At 40.6% G+C, this 20,177-nt stretch overlaps 2 protein-coding genes across 2 annotated transcripts in view; both read right to left on the bottom strand.

The window, feature by feature from the left end:
- Nucleotides 1-866: 866 nt before the first annotated feature.
- Nucleotides 867-7,449, bottom strand: LOC132466178 (C-C chemokine receptor type 1-like). Its single transcript, XM_060063250.1, has 2 exons — nt 4,257-7,449; nt 867-3,636 (listed from the first exon to the last, which is right to left on the bottom strand). The coding sequence occupies exons 1-2, from the start codon at nt 4,442-4,444 to the stop codon at nt 2,829-2,831; spliced, it is 996 nt and encodes a 331-aa protein (XP_059919233.1). The 5' UTR covers nt 4,445-7,449; the 3' UTR covers nt 867-2,828.
- A 3,704-nt stretch (nt 7,450-11,153) lies between these two features.
- The window catches only part of ift74 (intraflagellar transport 74), a 61,361-nt gene continuing 52,337 nt past the window's right edge, over nt 11,154-20,177 (bottom strand). Inside the window, exons 15-20 of the mRNA XM_060063237.1 lie at nt 19,009-19,106; nt 16,645-16,771; nt 16,280-16,443; nt 13,677-13,799; nt 12,807-12,867; nt 11,154-11,422 (exon numbers count right to left, since the gene is read on the bottom strand). Coding sequence (XP_059919220.1) covers nt 11,307-11,422; nt 12,807-12,867; nt 13,677-13,799; nt 16,280-16,443; nt 16,645-16,771; nt 19,009-19,106 — 689 coding nt within the window. The 3' untranslated portion in view covers nt 11,154-11,306. The remainder of the gene's footprint in view (nt 11,423-12,806; nt 12,868-13,676; nt 13,800-16,279; nt 16,444-16,644; nt 16,772-19,008; nt 19,107-20,177) is intronic.

The following is a 20,177-nucleotide window of genomic DNA, read 5'->3' as shown; positions in this document are numbered from 1 at the left end:
TACACAGTCAGTATCGGTCTTACCAGTATTCTTGAAAACTCTGTCTCTAGCCTGAACCCTTGATAACCACCTCTCTTCCTCTCTAGTACTTCCCCCGCCATCGAACCCCTGCCTGCCTGACTACCCGCCTGTCGAGTCCTTGCCTGCCTGACTGCCTGCTCGTTACCGGTCTGTCGCCAAGCCCCTGACTGTCTGATCGCCCGCCTGTTACCTGACCCCTTGCCTGTCTGACTACCCGCCTGCCTACCAATAAACCCCGTTTCCCTTTACCCCGTCTCTTGCCTTCCGTGTTCTGCACTTGGGTCCCCACGTTCCGTACCCTTAACAGTTACTACAGTGAGCATTGGCATGCAGGAGATAGGTGGATCTGAGCCCTAAGTTATGTTGCATTCCCACAAGCAGAGTGTGGGTCAACCCCAGGGAAGTGCGGAACTTGCAGAATTGATGCGATGGCTGAGATGCTCAGTAAGGCATTGGGTTGTTTAACTACCCCTGCAAGACCTTCTGACTTTCGGGGTTACAACCCCTCAAATCAGAGAGGAGTCTTAGCGGTTCTCATGGTACTATAGCCCATTGTCAGCTACAGCGCCTGTGTTTCGTTTGTCTCCAGTGAGGATACATGAAACATGAGTGCCCTAACACGGCCTCCCCTGCAGCCTGGCCTGCCCCTTCCACCACTCCACAACAGGAAAACTAGACGGCCTACATTTTAAGATGAAGTTTAGTGTGGGTCTTAAAGGAAATCCCTGTGATTTACTGTTGGTATAAATCAGTCTGCGAGAGTCTTCTCAGTCATCAGACTGTCATCTTTTAGAACACACAGCATTTAAAGAGAAGCAATAGTTTGTTTTACACACATATTGTTAATGGATATGAAACAGTGAACTCCATGTTAGACGCAGGTTCAATGGCATGTTCTGTGTGTGAGGCTGTAGAACAGAAGAACAATGTCACTGGCATCCTGGACAATGATGTTCAGCAAGACTTGGATAATGTCCTGATCGGATGTGGAGGGAAGAGAGTCCATCCGAAGAGACTTTGTGATCTGCAGCTTGAAGCGTATGGATGTACAGTGAACGTGCCCACACTAGTTCCCGGTCAGGTGGATGAGTTCATCATAGAAAAAAATTTAATCAAGTATTTGACACACAGTTTCAAGGATTCAGATGTATTCTAGACAATGACTTCTGAGACGACTGATGTTGGAGGGCGTGATGAATTTCTCGGTTGAAAGGTGAGGCTGTGCCCAACCTCATAGGAACGTCAAACTCAACCAAGTTGTGACACTCTTGAGAGGAAAACCTGGTTTGAGGAAAGCTCTTGGAAAAATCACGTGGTCCCCTGGGCTGCAATGTGGGGGTTGAGCCGACAAAGTCTAATTAAATCCCAAGAAGGGTTCTTGTCGACAGACTGGTGACTCCTCTGTGGTGAGATTGGTGGGTCCCTATGAAGGTCATAAACCCCACTGATAAGCAAAAATCAAGGGGAATGCTAAATTGGCAGATGCGTACCCCATGTCTGGCTGTTTTGGAATTTTAGCCTGATGAGCTTTCATGTTTTAAGTCCAACAGCCAACATATCACAGAAGAACAAAAAGCAGACCTGTCTGACATGGCAGAAGCCCTAACAGAACGTGGCTTGAGTGACTTGGATCTAAATTTGTGTCAGATCACAGTAAGAAAGAGATGCACAAGCTTGCAACTCTGAGAAACAGTTGAAGTCGTTCCTGGGTCTCGTTGGCTACTACCAGAGGTTTATCCCCCGGTCCCCAGGCTACGCCACCCTGGCCAGCCCCCTCCATTATCTGATGCGGAACGCTCTACCCGACGATCAACAAACAGCTTTGGAGTAGCTACTTTGACGAGATTGACGTTTCACCACCCCACCACATTGAGTTATGAACTGATTATCCCGGAGGAGACCGGTGATTCGGGAGCTTTATTTTAGGTTTCTCCATGGCCAAGATGCCAAACCTCTTTCTGTTTTCTGTTGGGCTGAGCCTAGGGCTTGTTCATTTTTGTTAATAAAAGTGCCACTTCAGCTTAAATTGACCATTGACTTAAACCGTAACTAATACTAGAAACATTACTAATAATGGCAATTAATAAAAAAATATAAAAAATTATGATTGCATTTGTTAAAGACATCGATTTTTCTGTCATAACCAGAAATAAAAAAACACATAAAATATAAATATCTTTTAGCAAATCTGCAAAATTGTGACAGATTAACCAATGCTGGAGTAGAGTATAACTGGAGACCTGACAACAACTTCTGGTCTGCAGAATCTGACAATATGTTGAACTGGGAGTAATCACCTTTTACAAAGAATATGTGAAGTAACATGGAAAAGTTGAGAACATAAATAAGGAAGTATACTAAGAAATGTACTGAACATGTAGGAATATGTTGACTTCCTCCTAACAAAGGGAAGAAATCTGTCATGTTTTGATGACCAATAAAAAATGTCAACAAAAGTACTGAAGTTATCCATGTCATTTGTTTTTCGACACAACACAGCAGGAATGAAACCTTGTAACTTCAGCAAAATACAAATTCAATATTTATAATACTGAAACAACTATGTTGACATATGCTCCAATGCAACACACAGCCTGTACTTATTTTGAAAAAATACTTTTTGAAAACGAGTTCTCCAATGAATATAATAAGAGCTGTGTCCCCATCTAATAAAAAAAACTTTAATTTTCCACTATTTAGTTTATTATTTATGTATATATTTGCCAACACATTGTTTACTGCAGAATAATTTGCATTCACTCTCAAGACAGGAATCACAATCCCTGGATATAACTGAAAGCAGCATGCTACTTTATACATGGAAGGCTTTTCGCCAGCAGCTGTCTCAAATGGTTCTGGAACTTTCTGCCAACAAATGAATAAAGGATGGGACTAATACAAAAGTAAAGATAAGCAATGTTACGTGTGACTTGAAGTGCATAACCAAGCCTTTGCATTTTCTCACAGGATGTGGACCCACCAAAATAATAGTGCAATAGTAAAACAACATTATATGGGGTCCAACACAGAAAGAATATCAAAACAATGAAAAAAATCATCCTCACTGTCCTGAACTTGGCGTTAATTCTTGTTGATACTACAGTGATAGTGACCCTGATGTAGCAGTAAACAATGGCAGCCAAAGGGAAGAAAAAGAAAAAAAAGAGCTGAAGGTATATCCAGAAAGCTTTCAAGAAAGACATGTCAACAAAGGTGTTCACCATAACATTGCTGGGATATTCTTCGCAGAACTGCTTGTTGTTCAAGTCAGTGAAGACATTATACAAAATAATTGGTTTAACGCAAGCCAAACAACTAAGAAGCCAAACCCCAGTACAACAGGCAATTGCATAGGTCTGTCTTCTCAGACGTGATGCAACAAGGGAGTAAACAACTGCAAGGTGTTGGTCAAAGGTCAGCAGGGTTAGAAAAAGGATGGAACTGTAGAAGCCCAGGAAGTAGGCACTGCCCACAATCTTGCACATGGATGTGCCAAAGACCCAGGTGGAGAGTTGTTGGTAGATGCCCCAGAAGGGAAGACTGCTCATGAAAATTAAATCAGACACCACCAGGTTTAGCAGGAATATGTTGGTCACGGTTGTCAACTTTTCAAACCTAAGGAACAAAAGGAACAATGTTAAAACTTTGTGTAGCACTGGACACTAATTCAGTGTACCGATACGTCTGAAGTACGAATACCTGAAACCCAGTATCATGCTTTTCCGTGCTCAGTCACATTCTAGGGTATTAAAACCTATACCATGTTGACCCATTCACTTTGGAAAAGCAATAGAAAAGTTTAAATATGCTAATTTATGATACAGTTGGGAACGGCTGTTTTTGGTTAGCTATGACTAAATAACAATGGAATTATTTGTATTAATTATGGTTTGGAAAAGCCATAGCCAGCGATGAGCTTATTGAGTGAAATGCTGTGAAAATGTTTGTCCTATTTGACTGCGCCTGCAAAACATAACCTGTCTTACCTATTGAATCAGGAATGACATATCAATCTTTCCCTAATAATCACAAGCTGTGTGACACATGGTGTAATTATGGCTCCACCCCAGGTGAGTGAATTCAACGCTTTCCAATGGCAGTGAAACTATTAGCAGATCTACCCTTCTCTTTCTCTTTCTAGCTGTTTTTCGAATTCTTTCCTAACCCTAAATCCTATTCACAAAAATTTGCTCATCAAATGTATATAAATATATAAACAAATTCAGCTGACCTACCGGTAGATAATTATCAACACCAAACCATTCCCAACCAGACTGAGGAAAAACATGAGGAAGTAGAGCACAGAAAGCTGGGCCCCGAGGGAGTTGTCATCCTCTCTTTCACACATGTGCACCGGTCCCACACTGTAGTCGTCTGTATTGAGGCTATAAATCCATTCGTAGAAGGGAGTCGTAGTGTTCATATTTAATGCTGCTTGAAGAACCTGTAAACACCATTTGGTTTGTCATTAACCTGGTACTTTTACGGAGAATCAAAAATAGTCAAGTCATTGTACATACAGTGAACTTTAGTTACTTACATTCTAAGTACACTTTAAAATAATGTCATTGTTAATGAGGCTTTGAACAAGCTGTTTGTTCAACATGTATGACTGATTTAAAATCAAGGAATACAATTGCTAGTAAATTATAAGAAATGTATTTTGGGGTTCAAATGAACTTGTTAGTATTAGCATGAAGAATTTTTGTTTTCATCAGTTGTCATTGTCATTTAATGTTATTTTATTATTTTTCCCATGAATAAATTCTGAAATTTACATTTCAAACTAAAGCTTCTCTGCTGCACTGGCAGATCATGTTTCAATTGGATGGACGGGAGGCCATTTTGTGAATTTCCAAATATACATCAGTGTTTTAGAAGCTTCCTCCTGACCAACATTTTCACAACATTTTGGCCTATGCTCAACATGATTTTCTTGGTCATTTTGTTCCATGATGCAAAAAGTATATGTGCGTAAACATTTTATAAAAAGTATAAATTTGAAGAACTGAACATGAACTCCTACTACTGTGCATTCTTTGCATTAACAGTGTTGCTGTATGATGTAAGGGTATTACATTTGACATGCCTAGTCAATATATTCAATGAATAACGGTAGAAGGAACTATGTCAATAGAAGTTGCACTCTTCTGTAGTTTTTTCCCCGTCATTGAATATTAAATCAAATCAATAATAATAGGGCATACATCTTACATACATCCGACAAGCACCCCAATTGTCCTGTGTGCACGATTTATGTCATTGCATTGTTGATTTTCCTTGTTGATCCTGGTCGCAACCAATGTGTTATTAACTGTAAGATTATACTTATTAATATATGTAAAGCTCACTCACTCACAGCATAGTAACACATCTAACAACAAAAATAATGAACAATTTAGTATGCTCATCTAGTAAGTTGTTTATTGATATTCAAACACATTTGTAATAAATTACAACCATCATTGTTCATATTTTTTTTTACCATATCTAATACTGTACAGTGTATTATCTAACTGGATTCCTTGCTTATTATTCATTCATTCATGTTAAAATACAGTCAGTGAATGTTTTTTTGTAAATAACCGATGGTTCAACAGCTCACAAATTAAAGTTATACTATAGCGTTAAAACTAATAGTGTTACCCAATTTCTTTATGAACTTACCTCAAAAAATGAATCTGGGTAGGCTGCCGTCTGAGCATAATGTTAAAACTCCAAGATCAGCTGCAGGACATAGGCCTCAAGCGGAAGTAAGAAGATATAATTGTGTGGGTGTGTATGAATGTCTATATCGGAGTTGGAAGGATTGCAACTAAATTAGTCATATCTTCCCCAGACACTTCAATCCTGCTTCTGTGCCTTAAGGTAAAAGCGTTTTTGTTTAAGGCAAAGTTTAACCCTGATGTGTCTATCCCCATGAGACATCCTTTGTCAAGACATCCATGTAAATTCTCTACATCAACAATTCACAATGGCCCTGTTCCAAGAGAGAAATATGTTGAGCTGTTTTAAAAGTCCCTGGTCACCCAAACCCGTCATTCGCCTCAGTTTAGGTCTGCTTGCGTGTGGTTTCAATCCATTTAGCATAGTCAAAGTGATGCAAAAAATCCTAGTAAATCAGTTTGTCTAAACATAAAAGCCTAGCTGTAACTGAATGGTATTAAGGTGTAATATCTACAATAAGGAGTGACCTCCCAATCACAAACATTTGCATACCAGTCCCGGCCCTTTACACCACATTCTGGCTCTGCTCTTGTTAAGTACCAAGAAAGCACAGGTAGTAGACTAAACGATTGAAGAGAAGTCTACTACCCGTGCCCTAGTACGTAAATGTAAATGTACTAGTGTTCAGTGTATAGAATAATACAATTAACAAAATGTTTGAGGTTTCCTTCCTGTTTTGGTCGGACACATTCAGAATCACTTTAATGATGCTGTTATAGCCAGCCTGCTTCATGCATGCGCTTGGAAAAATTAAAGTTGAGCAAGTGATACGAAAGACGGCAAAATAATCCACTTTCCTTGACAGCAGTCATTTTATACTTAGCAACGGTGAATTATCAAATATAATTCACAGCCAGAAGTTGTAAGGGCCCATGCAAGTGAACGGAGCGTTCCGCGGCATTGAGAAGAGCCGTGTAATAAGACCAATATAATTGCTTTCCCAGAGGTTAGACCCGGTTGGACCTAGTAGATGTCAATTAATGCATCGTATCATAGTAGATCATTTTCTTTAATTTCTTCAAACTTTGATGGAACGCTTATAAAAGCATTTTGAATTTAGGAACAAGTTTCCCCGTTTGGATTTTAGTTGGTGTAGAAGACCAACCCATATTTGAATAAAGGGGTTGACTTTATTTTGCATCCATCTTCCACATATGTTGCACACATTGGTTGGTAAATTGAAAAGGGTTAGGTTTGGCCAGCTCAATCCATCCTCTTTTTATAGGAACACTATGACTCAGAACATAGGAACAGGAAGTTAAGAAAAGGGTGAAAATAAATGTTTTTCTTCTTTTTTTTGTGGAGAGGAAGAACAATAGGAAAACTACAAGGTTGTGTTCTTATGTAAGAAAATAATAGTTTGTCCTGTCTGAATACCAAAGGATCAGCAAGCACTCGATGGGGAGATCCGACTCAAGAGTTTAATAAATAGGGTTATCGTTCTTTGCTTTGGATTATTGGATAGGTTCTCATCTGTGTAGAATTATTTTTGACATCCATCCATTTGGTGTTAAACTTTATTGTTTTTGTCTTTACTCTTATCACCTCTTTGTGGATATTTGGACTTTGGATTGAGATCTCTGGTTTATTCCATTAGAAAGACTATGCTGCTGTATTCTGTTCTTGTTTTCATTTATTTCTGCTATCTTGCTGCATGTTTTAATTTAAGAAAACAACAATCATTGTAGTTGTTTTCAATAAATTAAGACCCTGGTCCCCGCCCATTCTTAATTGTATTAATAAAATTAGCAGGCCATAGTCCCAAAGCAACCGTTAAAACATTTATTAGAATGGCAACCTGTACCAATTCAGAAATAACTTCTAAATATAAGCACCTTGTAAGCTAACATAAAACAACCAATTGTTGTTACGTTTTTAAAGCTTATAAAACCATAATAAACTAAAGCATCTTTTTGTGGCATTACCAACAATATATTAAAAGCCTAAAAAAAAGTGAATTATGATCAAATTTTTTAGAATGGCAATATATAGACCAGTAGTAGTTTCCAAGCAATACATCCATATTAATGTTTCATTCCTTTCCTGCAAAAACTTTTGTAAAAAGTGACTTTCACCACAACCTCACCCAGGAATAACCACGATCGCAGGCAGGGAAACTTCTTCACAAAACTGCATTACATAGTAGCGTAGCCTACTACATGTCTTTGGAAACATAAATCGTCTAAACAACTGTTACCAAAGATGTTTTGAATGTACCCCACCCTTGTCTGAATATGTGAAGAGACAACAGGGCTGTGTGTCATGGAGGATTTTCCATGAAAGGAAATGCCTCAGACCACTTCAATTATGACAGAGAATATCAACCTGTTACCATTTAAGAGATAACCATTAAACATTACTAACATTTGACACATGTTTGCATCATCTTTGTTTTGAGCTTTGCCCAGCAGCCGCTGGTTGTGAGATCCCAAGGACCCCTTGTTAGATGCCTCATCATTTAGCTTCCTTTAGTAACTTCACTAACGAGCATTCTGCCACTGAAAAAGTGAAGACGCGGTCCTGCAAGGGCATGGAACTGTTGAAAAACATGATTGGTGCTCCCTCTGCATACATTTTTTACTTTGTTTGGAAGTCTTATCAATCCTAGACACAATATCTCAAAGAAATTGCAACAACACAGCACAAAGGGAAAATGCAGGTGCGAATGTAAATCTCAACAAAACGTGTTTCCTGCCACACAGAATACAGGTCCTTCTAAAAAAATTAGCATATTGTGATAAAGTTCATTATTTTCCATAATGTAATGATAGAAATTAAACTTTCATATATTTTAGATTCATTGCACACCAACTGAAATATTTCAGGTCTTTTATTGTTTTAATACTGATGATTTTGGCATACAGCTCATGAAAACCTAAAATTCCTCTAAAAATTTCAAAAAATTAGCATATCATGAAATGGTTCTCTAAACTAGTGTAACAGAGTTAAAAATGTAGTGTATTATTATATATGATTCTCGCCAAAATAAAACTGCCGTGGTTAATACGTGTGAATGGGAGCCACCCGTGGCCATATGGTGTACTGCAGATCTGCCGTGTTTAGTTCTGTGCTGCGTGGAAATCTACTGCGTTCCTACTAGATCAGAAAAGCCGTTGCTTTTGATCTGGTAGGTTCGCTATGTAAAGCACTGTACCCAATATCAGTTTTCTTAAAGTGAATTCATGTTTAAGTTGATAACTTCGATGTATCCCATGTGTTATGTTATTTTCCATTCACTGTTGCGATCGTACTGTAGTTTACATGTTTTAGAGAAAGTTTATTAATACTTTTCTTATGACCTTGGGTTTTACATGCTAAGGCTAACATGACTAGCCGTAAACTCCGCTAGCCACGTTCATACATTGAAAGTAATATTACTCTCTTTCTTGCTTGTGCAGATGCTGTATATGTACACCGATTTCTGATGGCAATTATTTGATTTATTTTACAAAGGTATGTGGCTCCATAATGTAAATAGGTTTTAATAAAGTGCTGTAACTGCACTTGGACTATAGCTATGCCCATTCATGGGAAGTTAAATGTTTTGTATGTATTTTCTATTACTACTCGATGAGAAAAGCCGTTGCTTTTGATCTGATGCTGTATATGTACACCGATTTCTGATAAAATAAAGGAAAGAAAATTCAACAGTTCCGCCTCCGTCTCCCTGATGCTTGACCATCGTTACACAAGCTATTAACCTAATCATCTGAATCAACGAATTAACTCTAAACACCTGCAAAAGATTCCTGAGGCTTTTAAAAACTCCCAGCCTGGTTCATTACTCAAAACCGCAATCATGGGTAAGACTGCCGACCTGACTGCTGTCCAGAAGGCCATCATTGACACCCTCAAGCAAGAGGGTAAGACACAGAAAGAAATTTCTGAACGAATAGGCTGTTCCCAGAGTGCCGTATCAAGGCACCTCAGTGGGAAGTCTGTGGGAAGGAAAAAGTGTGGCAGAAAACGCTGCACGACGAGAAGAGGTGACCGGACCCTGAGGAAGATTGTGGAGAAGGGCCGATTCCAGACCTTGGGGGACCTGCGGAAGCAGTGGACTGAGTCTGGAGTAGAAACATCCAGAGCCACCGTGCACAGGCGTGTGCAGGAAATGGGCTACAGGTGCCGCATTCCCCAGGTCAAGCCACTTTTGAACCAGAAACAGCGGCAGAAGCGCCTGACCTGGGCTACAGAGAAGCAGCACTGGACTGTTGCTCAGTGGTCCAAAGTACTTTTTTCGGATGAAAGCAAATTTTGCATGTCATTCGGAAATCAAGGTGCCAGAGTCTGGAGGAAGACTGGGGAGAAGGAAATGCCAAAATGCCTGAAGTCCAGTGTCAAGTACCCACAGTCAGTGATGGTCTGGGGTGCGCCATGTCAGCTGCTGGTGTTGGTCCACTGTGTTTTATCAAGGGCAGGGTCAATGCAGCTAGCTACCAGGAGATTTTGGAGCACTTCATGCTTCCATCTGCTGAAAAGCTTTATGGAGATGAAGATTTCATTTCTCAGCACGACCTGGCACCTGCTCACAGTGCCAAAACCACTGGTAAATGGTTTAATGACCATGGTATTACTGTGCTCAATTGGCCTGCCAACTCTCCTGACCTGAACCCCATGGAGAATCTGTGGGATATTGTGAAGAGAAAGTTGAGAGACGCAAGACCCAACACTCTGGATGAGCTTAAGGCCGCTATCGAAGCATCCTGGGCCTCCATAAGACCTCAGTCTTATGCAGTGCCACAGGCTGATTGCCTCCATGCCACGCCGCATTGAAGCAGTCATTTCTGCAAAAGGATTCCCGACCAAGTATTGAGTGCATAACTGAACATAATTATTTGAAGGTTGACTTTTTTTGTATTAAAAACACTTTTCTTTTATTGGTCGGATGAAATATGCCAATTTTTTGAGATAGGAATTTTGGGTTTTCATGAGCTGTATGCCAAAATCATCAGTATTAAAACAATAAAAGACCTGAAATATTTCAGTTGGTGTGCAATGAATCTAAAATATATGAAAGTTTAATTTTTATCATTACATTATGGAAAAGAATTAACTTTATCACAATATGCTAATTTTTTGAGAAGGACCTGTACAAGCAAAACTGATGCAAAATAAAACCTATTGCCGTCTTTATATATATTTAGATATTACATTTATTACACATTTTCTGCACCTAAGTATGGCTCATGTCAGGAGTATACTCTTGTTTGGATTGCTAAATATTGCGTCTGAGGAGGGCGTGACAAATTAAGATTTTATAATGTTTGTCACCGCTGTGTCCTTCATATAGGTCTGCACATTAGGTGCGCACACAAACACAAAATATATTCTTCCTCAGGTAAATGTAGAAAGTTTAGGACCACAAAATCCACCCAATTACTCTCCAAAGCAAAAACAAAACAATGTACGATTTATATTGTTTATTGACTACTTTCATAATTTATGGCAAATTTTGTTTGCTGAATATTAAATGTGTTAATATATAAACATGTATTTTGAAAAGCGTTTTTATTTTATTTTACACATTAGAGAGCTACACAAGGTTAGTTTGTGGATCTTCAACTCCTGTTGTTCTGCTGTACATCTGTGAGGCCGCGGTTGTACTCGTTCAGCTGCCCAATGACAGTCTTGGTCACTAAGCCATAGTTGCTCTCCTGGGCTTTCGACGCAATGACTAATATGGACACTGTCAAGGAAAGATGTCCACACACAGAAGCTTAATAATAATAACAATCATACATAATAATCATTAATGTTGAAGCAAGTATTAAAACTGGTAGTTAAAAGGGTTAGGGTCAAGGGTTGTTAAGATAGACGGTGTAAATGAGCAGAAGAGCAAGATTTTGAAATGTAACCCAAATGACACCCTTCCCTCTCTCCTCCCTGCGTCACTACGTTTCTTTAAAATTAGACGGAGAAGGTAATGAATTTTAGCATTATCGTCACATTTAAGCAACTGTGACTGACAGGCAAGACTGCCAGGACCAATCAGCGAAGAAATGCCCGGATTGGTCAGAAATAAGCCGTCGGTAAACGTTTTTATCCTGCCAAATATGCTGTGTAAAAACAGCACAACTTTTTCCCGGCATGGTCCGCGCATTCACACTGACCGTGGTTATAAACCGGCTTCATCTCGCACCCCAATTTACCCTCCCGGACCCTACAAATATTGGCAGTTTCATTTTGATGAAAATGCGATTAGACGGCTTTGCGGTTCCAGGGGCAGGACTTGGGTAGAGGTGTTGCTGCGTTGTCTCTACAACAGAGACAACGCAGCGATATCGACATGAGTTGTTCTAACTGGAGAGACGTTGAAATCCGCAAGCTGCTGATCATTTGAGAGAAGGTGATGCAGTCGCATTTAATGAAGACGTTGAAAGATGCGATCTACAAGAAAGACGCAGAGGAACTTTCCTTACGAGGCTTTTGAAAAAAAAAGGAAAAAAAAAGAAAAAACAAACATGTGGTCAATAAAATAAAGAATATGTTGTCATTTTTTGACTTGTAAATAGTTAACCGCGTTTGTAGCCTACACTCAGATGTATACTCATTCTTGCACAAGAGTGGCTTGAATAATAAAAAAATTAAAACATTCAGAGTATGCAAATTATTCTAAAGAGTTCAACCCTCCGTGCGTAACCCCGTCTTCTCCAGTGAACCGAGAAATGTGTCTCCCTGATGAAGGGGGATTTCACCCCCTGGGTTTTACACAGGCTAGACAGTGGCATTGCAGGGCGGGCCAAGCCGTACCGGCTTGCCATTGTAAAAATGCATCATCTTCATAGGCTTAGCATTTATGACATTTACACTCAAATAAAGAGCTTATAAAAGTTGGCTGCAGCACTTTTATGTATAAAGTGAGACCACATAGATTTGGCTACAATATGAATGTATCATTACCTATTCAAATACAAGAGAGAGGAAAGGGCCATGTCTCTCAGTGCCCGATTAGAAGACTAGGGAAAGATGCAGTCTAATTACTAATCCCTATCTCCATGACAACCTAGCAGTAGCAGGACATGCAGAGGAAGAGGAACGAGTGTAATGAACAAGGATACAGTCCTTCATGACGAAGTTGTTCTGCTCCAAGTGCTGCAACTTTCTTTCCATGTTTGCCAACTGAAAAAGAAATGTCAAAACCAAGAAAAATGAAAAAAACACAAGATGAATCAATAATACATTAAATATATTCAAAACACTTAGTCAGTAGGCCCATTATTAGACATGTACATACACCGATATCATACTTGGTATACAGACACACACGCATAGGTTGTCCCAGGGCCTGAGTTTAATTTCAATGCTATGTCGCGGTTGTTGCGCATCATTTGATAGATTCCCGCAAATCTAGCATTTTTAACGAGGGAAATCCAGAAAACATTTAGAGAGCAAACATTATTTGACATCACTCTAAATTGCCCCGGTGTAGAGTGCAGGACTGGCCGTAACGCTGCATTAGACGGAAGCACTTCCTGGAAGACACCTGGTGCACTTACCTCTATCTCCCTCTCTCACTGACTCCCTCCCTCTCCGTCTCCCTCCTCCTCCCCTCATCATTCCCTCTTCCCTCCCCTGTCTCCCTCTCCCTCCCCTCATCATTCCCTCTTCCCTCCCCTGTCTCCCTTCCTCTCCCTCATCCTTCCCTCTCCCCTCCCTTGACTCCCCCCATCTCTGTCGCCCCTCCCTCCCCTCATCATTCCCTCTTCCTCCATCTGACTCCTTCTCACTCATGCTCCCGACTCGGAAACAAACCCCCTTCTCTTTACTTAACCCTCTTCTCTCTACCTTGGTTTCCTGACTGGATTGCTGACAGAATCAGCCAGCAGATGGCATTTCTATGAATATATTATGTGTATGATCACTCCAGCAAATCACTAGATTAATGTTATTGTTGATAAATGTTTGTGTAAAATATAAAATGAGCTTACTTGAGCATTTGTCTCGTTCTCTTTGAGTTTCATTTTCAATACTTCATAGTTCTTGTTTAATTGTAAAAGCTGTCTCAAATAATCACGTTGTTGAGTCATTGAGATACTGTCGTCTTGCAGTGTCTGGAAATGGAACACATATATAGAAAACAGAACAATAAACACACACAATAATTCTCATATAATGTTAGAACTGTTATCAACACTGATAGCTTGGCTAATAGCAGCATATAGAAACAGTTTATGCAAACAAAAAACTAGGGCCTATTTTATAACATAAACTAATCAATGGAATGCATAGATCAGCAGCAAATTGAAAAATGAAGTCAAACAGCAGTTCCTTAAACTAAATAGGACAACTTGAAGCGATTAGTCCATCAATATAATAATAATAATAATAATAGATTCAATTTATATAGCGCTTTTCACGTATAGGAATACGTGGAGGAATATAGGAATCGATGTGTGACTTCGTATCTCCCTGTCGGCTGTAATGAGCCTTTACAATACGGTAGTTCTGTATCTTTAGATGAAGAACTGTCAGTGCTAGTGAAGGCTCTTCTTTCAACTCTTTGTCAATTATTTTTATTTGATAAGGCATGTATTGCTGTCTGGGCAAAGTGATAGCAGGAAGTAGTAGTGTTACGTGGGTGAAATAACCTGTAATCTGTGAACCCCGTATTCTCTACCCCAGACTAGGCTCTCTCTATGGTGGAGAATACGGAGGCGTCTTGTAAAAGGGGTTATTTTAAAAGGGGTTAACACTACGAAATCAAAAATCCATCCTTAACATCTTACTACAATATAATAGCAGGCCTGTCGAAAGTTGGTCAGTGCGCATGTGCCAAGCAGCCTGCAGCTCACACACACACAGCACACACAAACGCACACATACAAGCACGCGCACACACACACGCGCGCGTGGGCTGACGCAGACGTTTCAAGACAAAGGCAGCGCAGGACACTGCATACATACACACTGCACACACGCACGCACACACATGCACGCCAAGCAGCCTGCAGCTCACACACACACACACACAGCACACGCAAATGCACACAAACACTGCACGCACACGTGCAAGAACACACACGCGCGTGCTGACGCAGACGTTTCAAGTCAAAGGCGGCGCAGGAAACCGCATACACAAACACCGCACACACATGCACACGCGCGCATTGAAGACAACAGCAAGATCGATCCCGCATCCCGCAATGTCTTGCAAAATTGATATCTCCCTTTCCGCCCTTCAATCTGTTCTAACGGCGTCGCGGTCGACAGAATCTCCCAGGTAAGACGTTCTGTCTATAGCAGGGGTTCTCAAAGTTTTGACAGCTGAGGGCCAATTTAGGAAGTCCGGCAATCCTCGCCGGATCTGCCGGTAGCCCCGGTGGGGAGAGCTCGGTTGCAGTCCGGCAGCTCAGCTCCGGGAGTACAATCCCTTTCTCCTCCATGTCGCGGTTAAATCTGGACTTCAGAGAGCCAAGCCAAACCTCCTTTCCCCCAATTCTTCTCAACCATGGCCGAGATAACACCCAATACAAGACTTTACTTGTTGTGGAAGTAACAGAGACGTCAGACGTCCGAAGAGCACATAGCTTTTGGCCATGATATTAGATATTAAATTATATAGATACCTAAATATTATATTATTATTATTATTATTATATATTATAGTATATGATATAGAGCTCCGGGAGTCCGCAAACGGCAACATCACTTCTTTTCCATGCTGTTGGTCACTCCTACAGCTCATTTGTCAATGGGAAGCAGCTCATTTGCATCAAAGCTACCGACACCATAAACAGTGCAGTCTGAAGGGACTGAAACAGAGGGGAATAGCGGTAGTTGAGATTTTTTTTCCTATAGGCTATTTTCAGCATACAGCTTCAAAAACATGTTTTCTGGAACTCATTTAACATGTTTACTTGTTGGGAAAGCACCATAAAATGTCTCCTTTAAGAGTAATTTGTGGTGATGTGGTTATAGCCTAAATGTTTATATTATGAACACCGAAATTTGTCACATTATCGACTGCGTTTTCCACGTTATTATTATGGGTTTTCATAACAACTTGCACGTGGAAACTCCAGCATCAATAAACACTAATTAATAGAGCTGTCAAGCGATTAAAATATTTAATCGTGATTAATCGCATTAACGTCATAGTTAACTCACGATTAATCGCGATTAATCGTAAATTATTTTTCTATGCTAAATATCCCTTGATTTCTTTGTCCCATAATTCTTCTCATTTTAATTCTCTTATCAACATGGTGAAGTGCATCGGCTTGCCTTGTGCAAATGATTTTTTATTGATAACAACATTGGCATATACTGATCAAAACAGGACGATATAAAAAAAGATTCTATAGTGCAATTAAACGACTGCTTTGAACAAATGTCATTTGAACATAGCAGTCAGGCTACTGCTTCTTTGTTTTGAGCCAAAGAAAAAAAAAATATATATATTTTTTTTTAAATAAAAGAATTGCGTTAATCGCGCGATAAATTTTTTAACGCCGTTAAAATTGGTTTGCGTTAACGCTGTTAATAACGCGTTTAACTGACAGCTCTATTTAACCATAACCATAACCCGTACCTTCTTCCTGCTCTCGGCTGTATTTTTCAGGGTGTCCAGGTCACCGAAGGTGAGTAGTTCAGCCTTCATTGAGACGATCTTCTCCTTGAGGGTGCCCAGTTCCCCGGTTATCTTGCCCTCTAGCTGTTGGACCTTCTCCAGGTCCTGCTGAAGCCTGTGGGACTCTGCACGTCGATAGAGGAGAGCAGGGAACAAGTGGATATAAAGTGTTGAAATATATCCTGTGTGCTTATTTAAACCAAAAACAAATGAGTCTTTTGTTGAAGCCCGATTCTATCAAAGGCCTAGATTTTGTAGATTTTGCTATACCCACAATGTTGTGAGCATGCATGCACCACTAAATTGTAATGTTTATGTGTACTGACCAGTTGTTAGTCCCCTGGCAGTCGTCTGGGATTGGACGACCTCCTTCTCCTTGTGGGACAGCACCTCGTGCATGCTCTTCAATTGACCCACCGTCACCCTTGCTATCTGATGTAGGCTTGAAAGGTTCTGCCAGACACAAAGAAGAAAAACACACACAGCAAATAAAATGATATCTAAATTAATTATAAAACATACACTTAACATGTTCTCGTATTCTACATCCATAAGTCTACTCTACATGTACTACTAATGGATGTTTAATGAATGTCTTAAAGGTCCCATGGCATGCTACTTTATGGATGCTTTAATATAGATATTAGTGGGCCCCTAATATAGCATCTGAAGACGTTCCCGAAATTCAGCTGTGCAGAATTGCAGCCACATTGAGCTTTCCCCAAACACGCCGTTTCGGTGTCTGTAGCTTTAATGCAAATGAGGAGGAGAGAGGCGGGTCAAGGAGGAGGGTGGGGGTGTGGCCCTGAGCAGCTTGCGGCCACGGTACCATGCGCTCTGTTTACAGTGGATGTATCGCAATGGCGAGGCGCACACAGCCAATTGGCAGTGTTCTGTAAATATTGTAGAACACTAGAAAGAAGTGTATAACACTAGTGCTAGAGTGTTTTTACTCACACACACACAAACACACACACACACACACATATGGCGCTCGCACGGTCGTAGCTCATTGCCTCTATCGCAATGGCGAGGCGCACAGCTTTTGGCCGTGTTCAGTAAATATTCTAGAACACTCCGGGTGCTCTGGCGGGAGTCCCGGGGCTCTATATGTTACTACGATAATAGCAGGCCTGTCGCACCAGTTATCAAGTTGGTCATGTCCACATGTGCCAAGCAGCCTGCAGCTCACACCCACACACACAGCACGCAGAAACCTTTTTGGTAAAGTTGTTGTTTATGAGTTATTATGAGCAATGTTGTATATGAAATACACCATACACCGTAGCGTTATATTATAGGTGTCCGTGAAGCCTAAAGGGCTGATTATGGTCCCACGTTCAAGCAACGCAAGGGGGTTACGGACCCGTTACATCCTTGCGGACCCTCATTGCGTCCACCGCAAGGTCCTGACGTGCGTCTCCCAAAAATTGTAACACCCCGTCGAGGCGACGCAGCAGCAAGGGCTGTGATTGGTCCGCTCACTAAAACGTGACGCGTCGAAGCGTCTGCATGGTCCTTGCGTTAAACGTGAACGTGGGACCATAATCAGCCCTTAACCCTCACTCAGCCGCAGACATTAAATACCCTGCTGCTCAGACGGAGCTCCACCATCCAAACACACTGTGGCGTTATACTATAAGTATCCGAAAAGCTCAACCTTCTCTAGGCCTTGTCGACCGCTGAGCAGACTGAACTCCATACGTCCACACACACCGCACTGCCGGGGCCCCTTGGTCGTGACGATGCAGCAGAGTGGAATGTTCACGGTTTTCGGTTCACTGACTCTTTAACCAAATCTTCCACAACTGGGCCTTTTACTGCCTCCACATCTTCCATTTGGAAATCCTTGTCTCGGCCCAAGTGATTCTGCCGCTCATATAATCTCTTCTCATCAATTGACTGGTTGCCGTTTTTTGATGGGTGCAACGTCCCCGTCTAGTGAAAGTTTTGATCTTTGATTTTGATTTTAGTTAAATGATGCATCTGATTGATAAATGTGGTGTTTTTCTATAAGTAATTTAGTTGAGTTTTGATTGATAAGATTGAACCCTTTATCCCCTAGGCAGCAGTCGCAAGGTTGGCATGCCACGAGAAGTATGGAAATGATTATTAGGTACTATTCACAAAATATCTGTGGGTCGTTAAAAACCGGTACCCATACCGAAAGTTAATCGGTCGCTACTGGCTGGTTTAATTAGGTCCCTTATTGCGCTTTGGTTGAAGCAAAATGTACATTTGCATTTTTTTTTTTCCTGCTTACCCGGGACATGTTAATGGGTACAAGCCAAATATAAAGAACTGTTATCTAGCCTTCTAGCCATCTGTCTTGAGTTTGGCGAAAAGGCAGTTCAGGTGAAAGTGGTATTAACAAATAATCCTGCATTATCTAATAATACCGCAGAAGATGGGTCAGTGTTTCCGTCACAGTTTCACAATTCTTTTGCTTCTTTAATCTCTTCCTTCACGTTGTGCCCACCTTCACTATCCCTGCCTCTTGGTTTCTATAATAACTGGTATTTAATTTGTGCTTATTTGCTATAATGTATGCTACTGAAACCTTCAGCCTCCTCTATGCATCGTTATTAGACATGCCCTTCCGGCACCTATCTGACAACACGTTCCTTCAGGCATACAATCGTTCTTCTGATCGAAGATGCACTCAACCCACAACCTTATCGTTGTCTCACCTTGCTGGAATGTTCAAGGAGGATCACAATATCACTTTGCTGCTGTGTGCTCTTTGACGTTTCCTGGATCCTTGTCTCTTCAAACAACTCCAGGAACCCTGCAGATGAAAGTCAGATCAAGTCAATGAATTTGGGAAGCACATTTAAAGACTACAACAGTGAACAAAAGTACTTTACAATTTTGGCTGCAAGACAACAGTTAACCTTTTCTAAAGCAGGCGTCGCCGGAGTGCAGGTTTACTAGAAGACTAACCACGAATTCTATAGCAGTCTAAACTATTACTAATTTGAAGCAATTGCATTTCGACCAATATAATAAATGGTATTATGAAGTCTGTATTATATAACCTTTATTTAATGTAGGTACTTACACCCAGTGATGTAATACTACTACATGTAAATCTAAATATATAAGTATTTTATTAAACAGGCGGGTGTCGTCCATATGGGCAGGTGGGGCAGCAAACTACTTGCAGAGGCATGCTCCCAAAGAAATTGTCTATTTTTAATAATGTGATTGTCACATTAACTATCTATACTTTCTGTAGGCTTTCCGACTATTTTTGCTGGCGATCCTAGTTGAGTTTGACGTGTCATGCAATGTTAGGACAGGGCAGCTCAGCGACCACGTTCCTCCGTATGTTTATCGCATAACCCTGCAGGCAGCAATAAGAATTGCATCCGTGCTAAAAGACGCCAATATGGTTGCAAAGTAGTCTGCCCATGGTCACATTCTAGAACTGTTGTTTTAACCCTAATTATTCCGTATCTTTCATCGTTTCTATATCAGATGCAGATATGGCGAGTGGTGTTGCACCTGTGATTAACAGTGTTGTAGTTTCTGTTAAAAAATAACATTTGAGAAATTTAAATTGGAAGAGAGGTTAGCCAACAAAGAACTTGGCTCGGACAGACCGGACATAAACATTATCCAACAAACGAAGGAAAGGGGGAAAAATTATAACAGAACGAGCATGGTAAGAAAAAAAAAATGGCTATGTTGTTGCTCAAAGAGAAACACTGTTTTTTGTTTCCCATACCTACTCTTTCAAGCATGTGTTCACACAGGACAAGGGGATTTATGGACCACGGGTCTGAGTGATGTGAAGCATGTATGGGATAATGCCCGATGAGGTGTCCATTATCAGGAATGAATGGGCAACGCGGAA

The sequence above is a fragment of the Gadus macrocephalus genome, chromosome 1, assembly GCF_031168955.1.
Source record: "Gadus macrocephalus chromosome 1, ASM3116895v1".
NCBI classification, from domain to species: Eukaryota; Metazoa; Chordata; class Actinopteri; order Gadiformes; family Gadidae; genus Gadus; species Gadus macrocephalus.
Note: the sequence above shows the minus strand (reverse complement) of the source record. Positions and strands in the feature narration are given on the sequence as shown.

Coding starts and splice junctions, on each gene's coding strand:
- LOC132466178 (XM_060063250.1), bottom strand. CDS start 4,444: ATGAACACTACGACTCCCTTCTACGAATGGATTTATAGCCTCAATACA. Junction 3,637..4,256: donor GTGTTGATAATTATCTACCG/GTAGGTCAGCTG, acceptor TTTGTTCCTTAG/GTTTGAAAAGTTGACAACCG.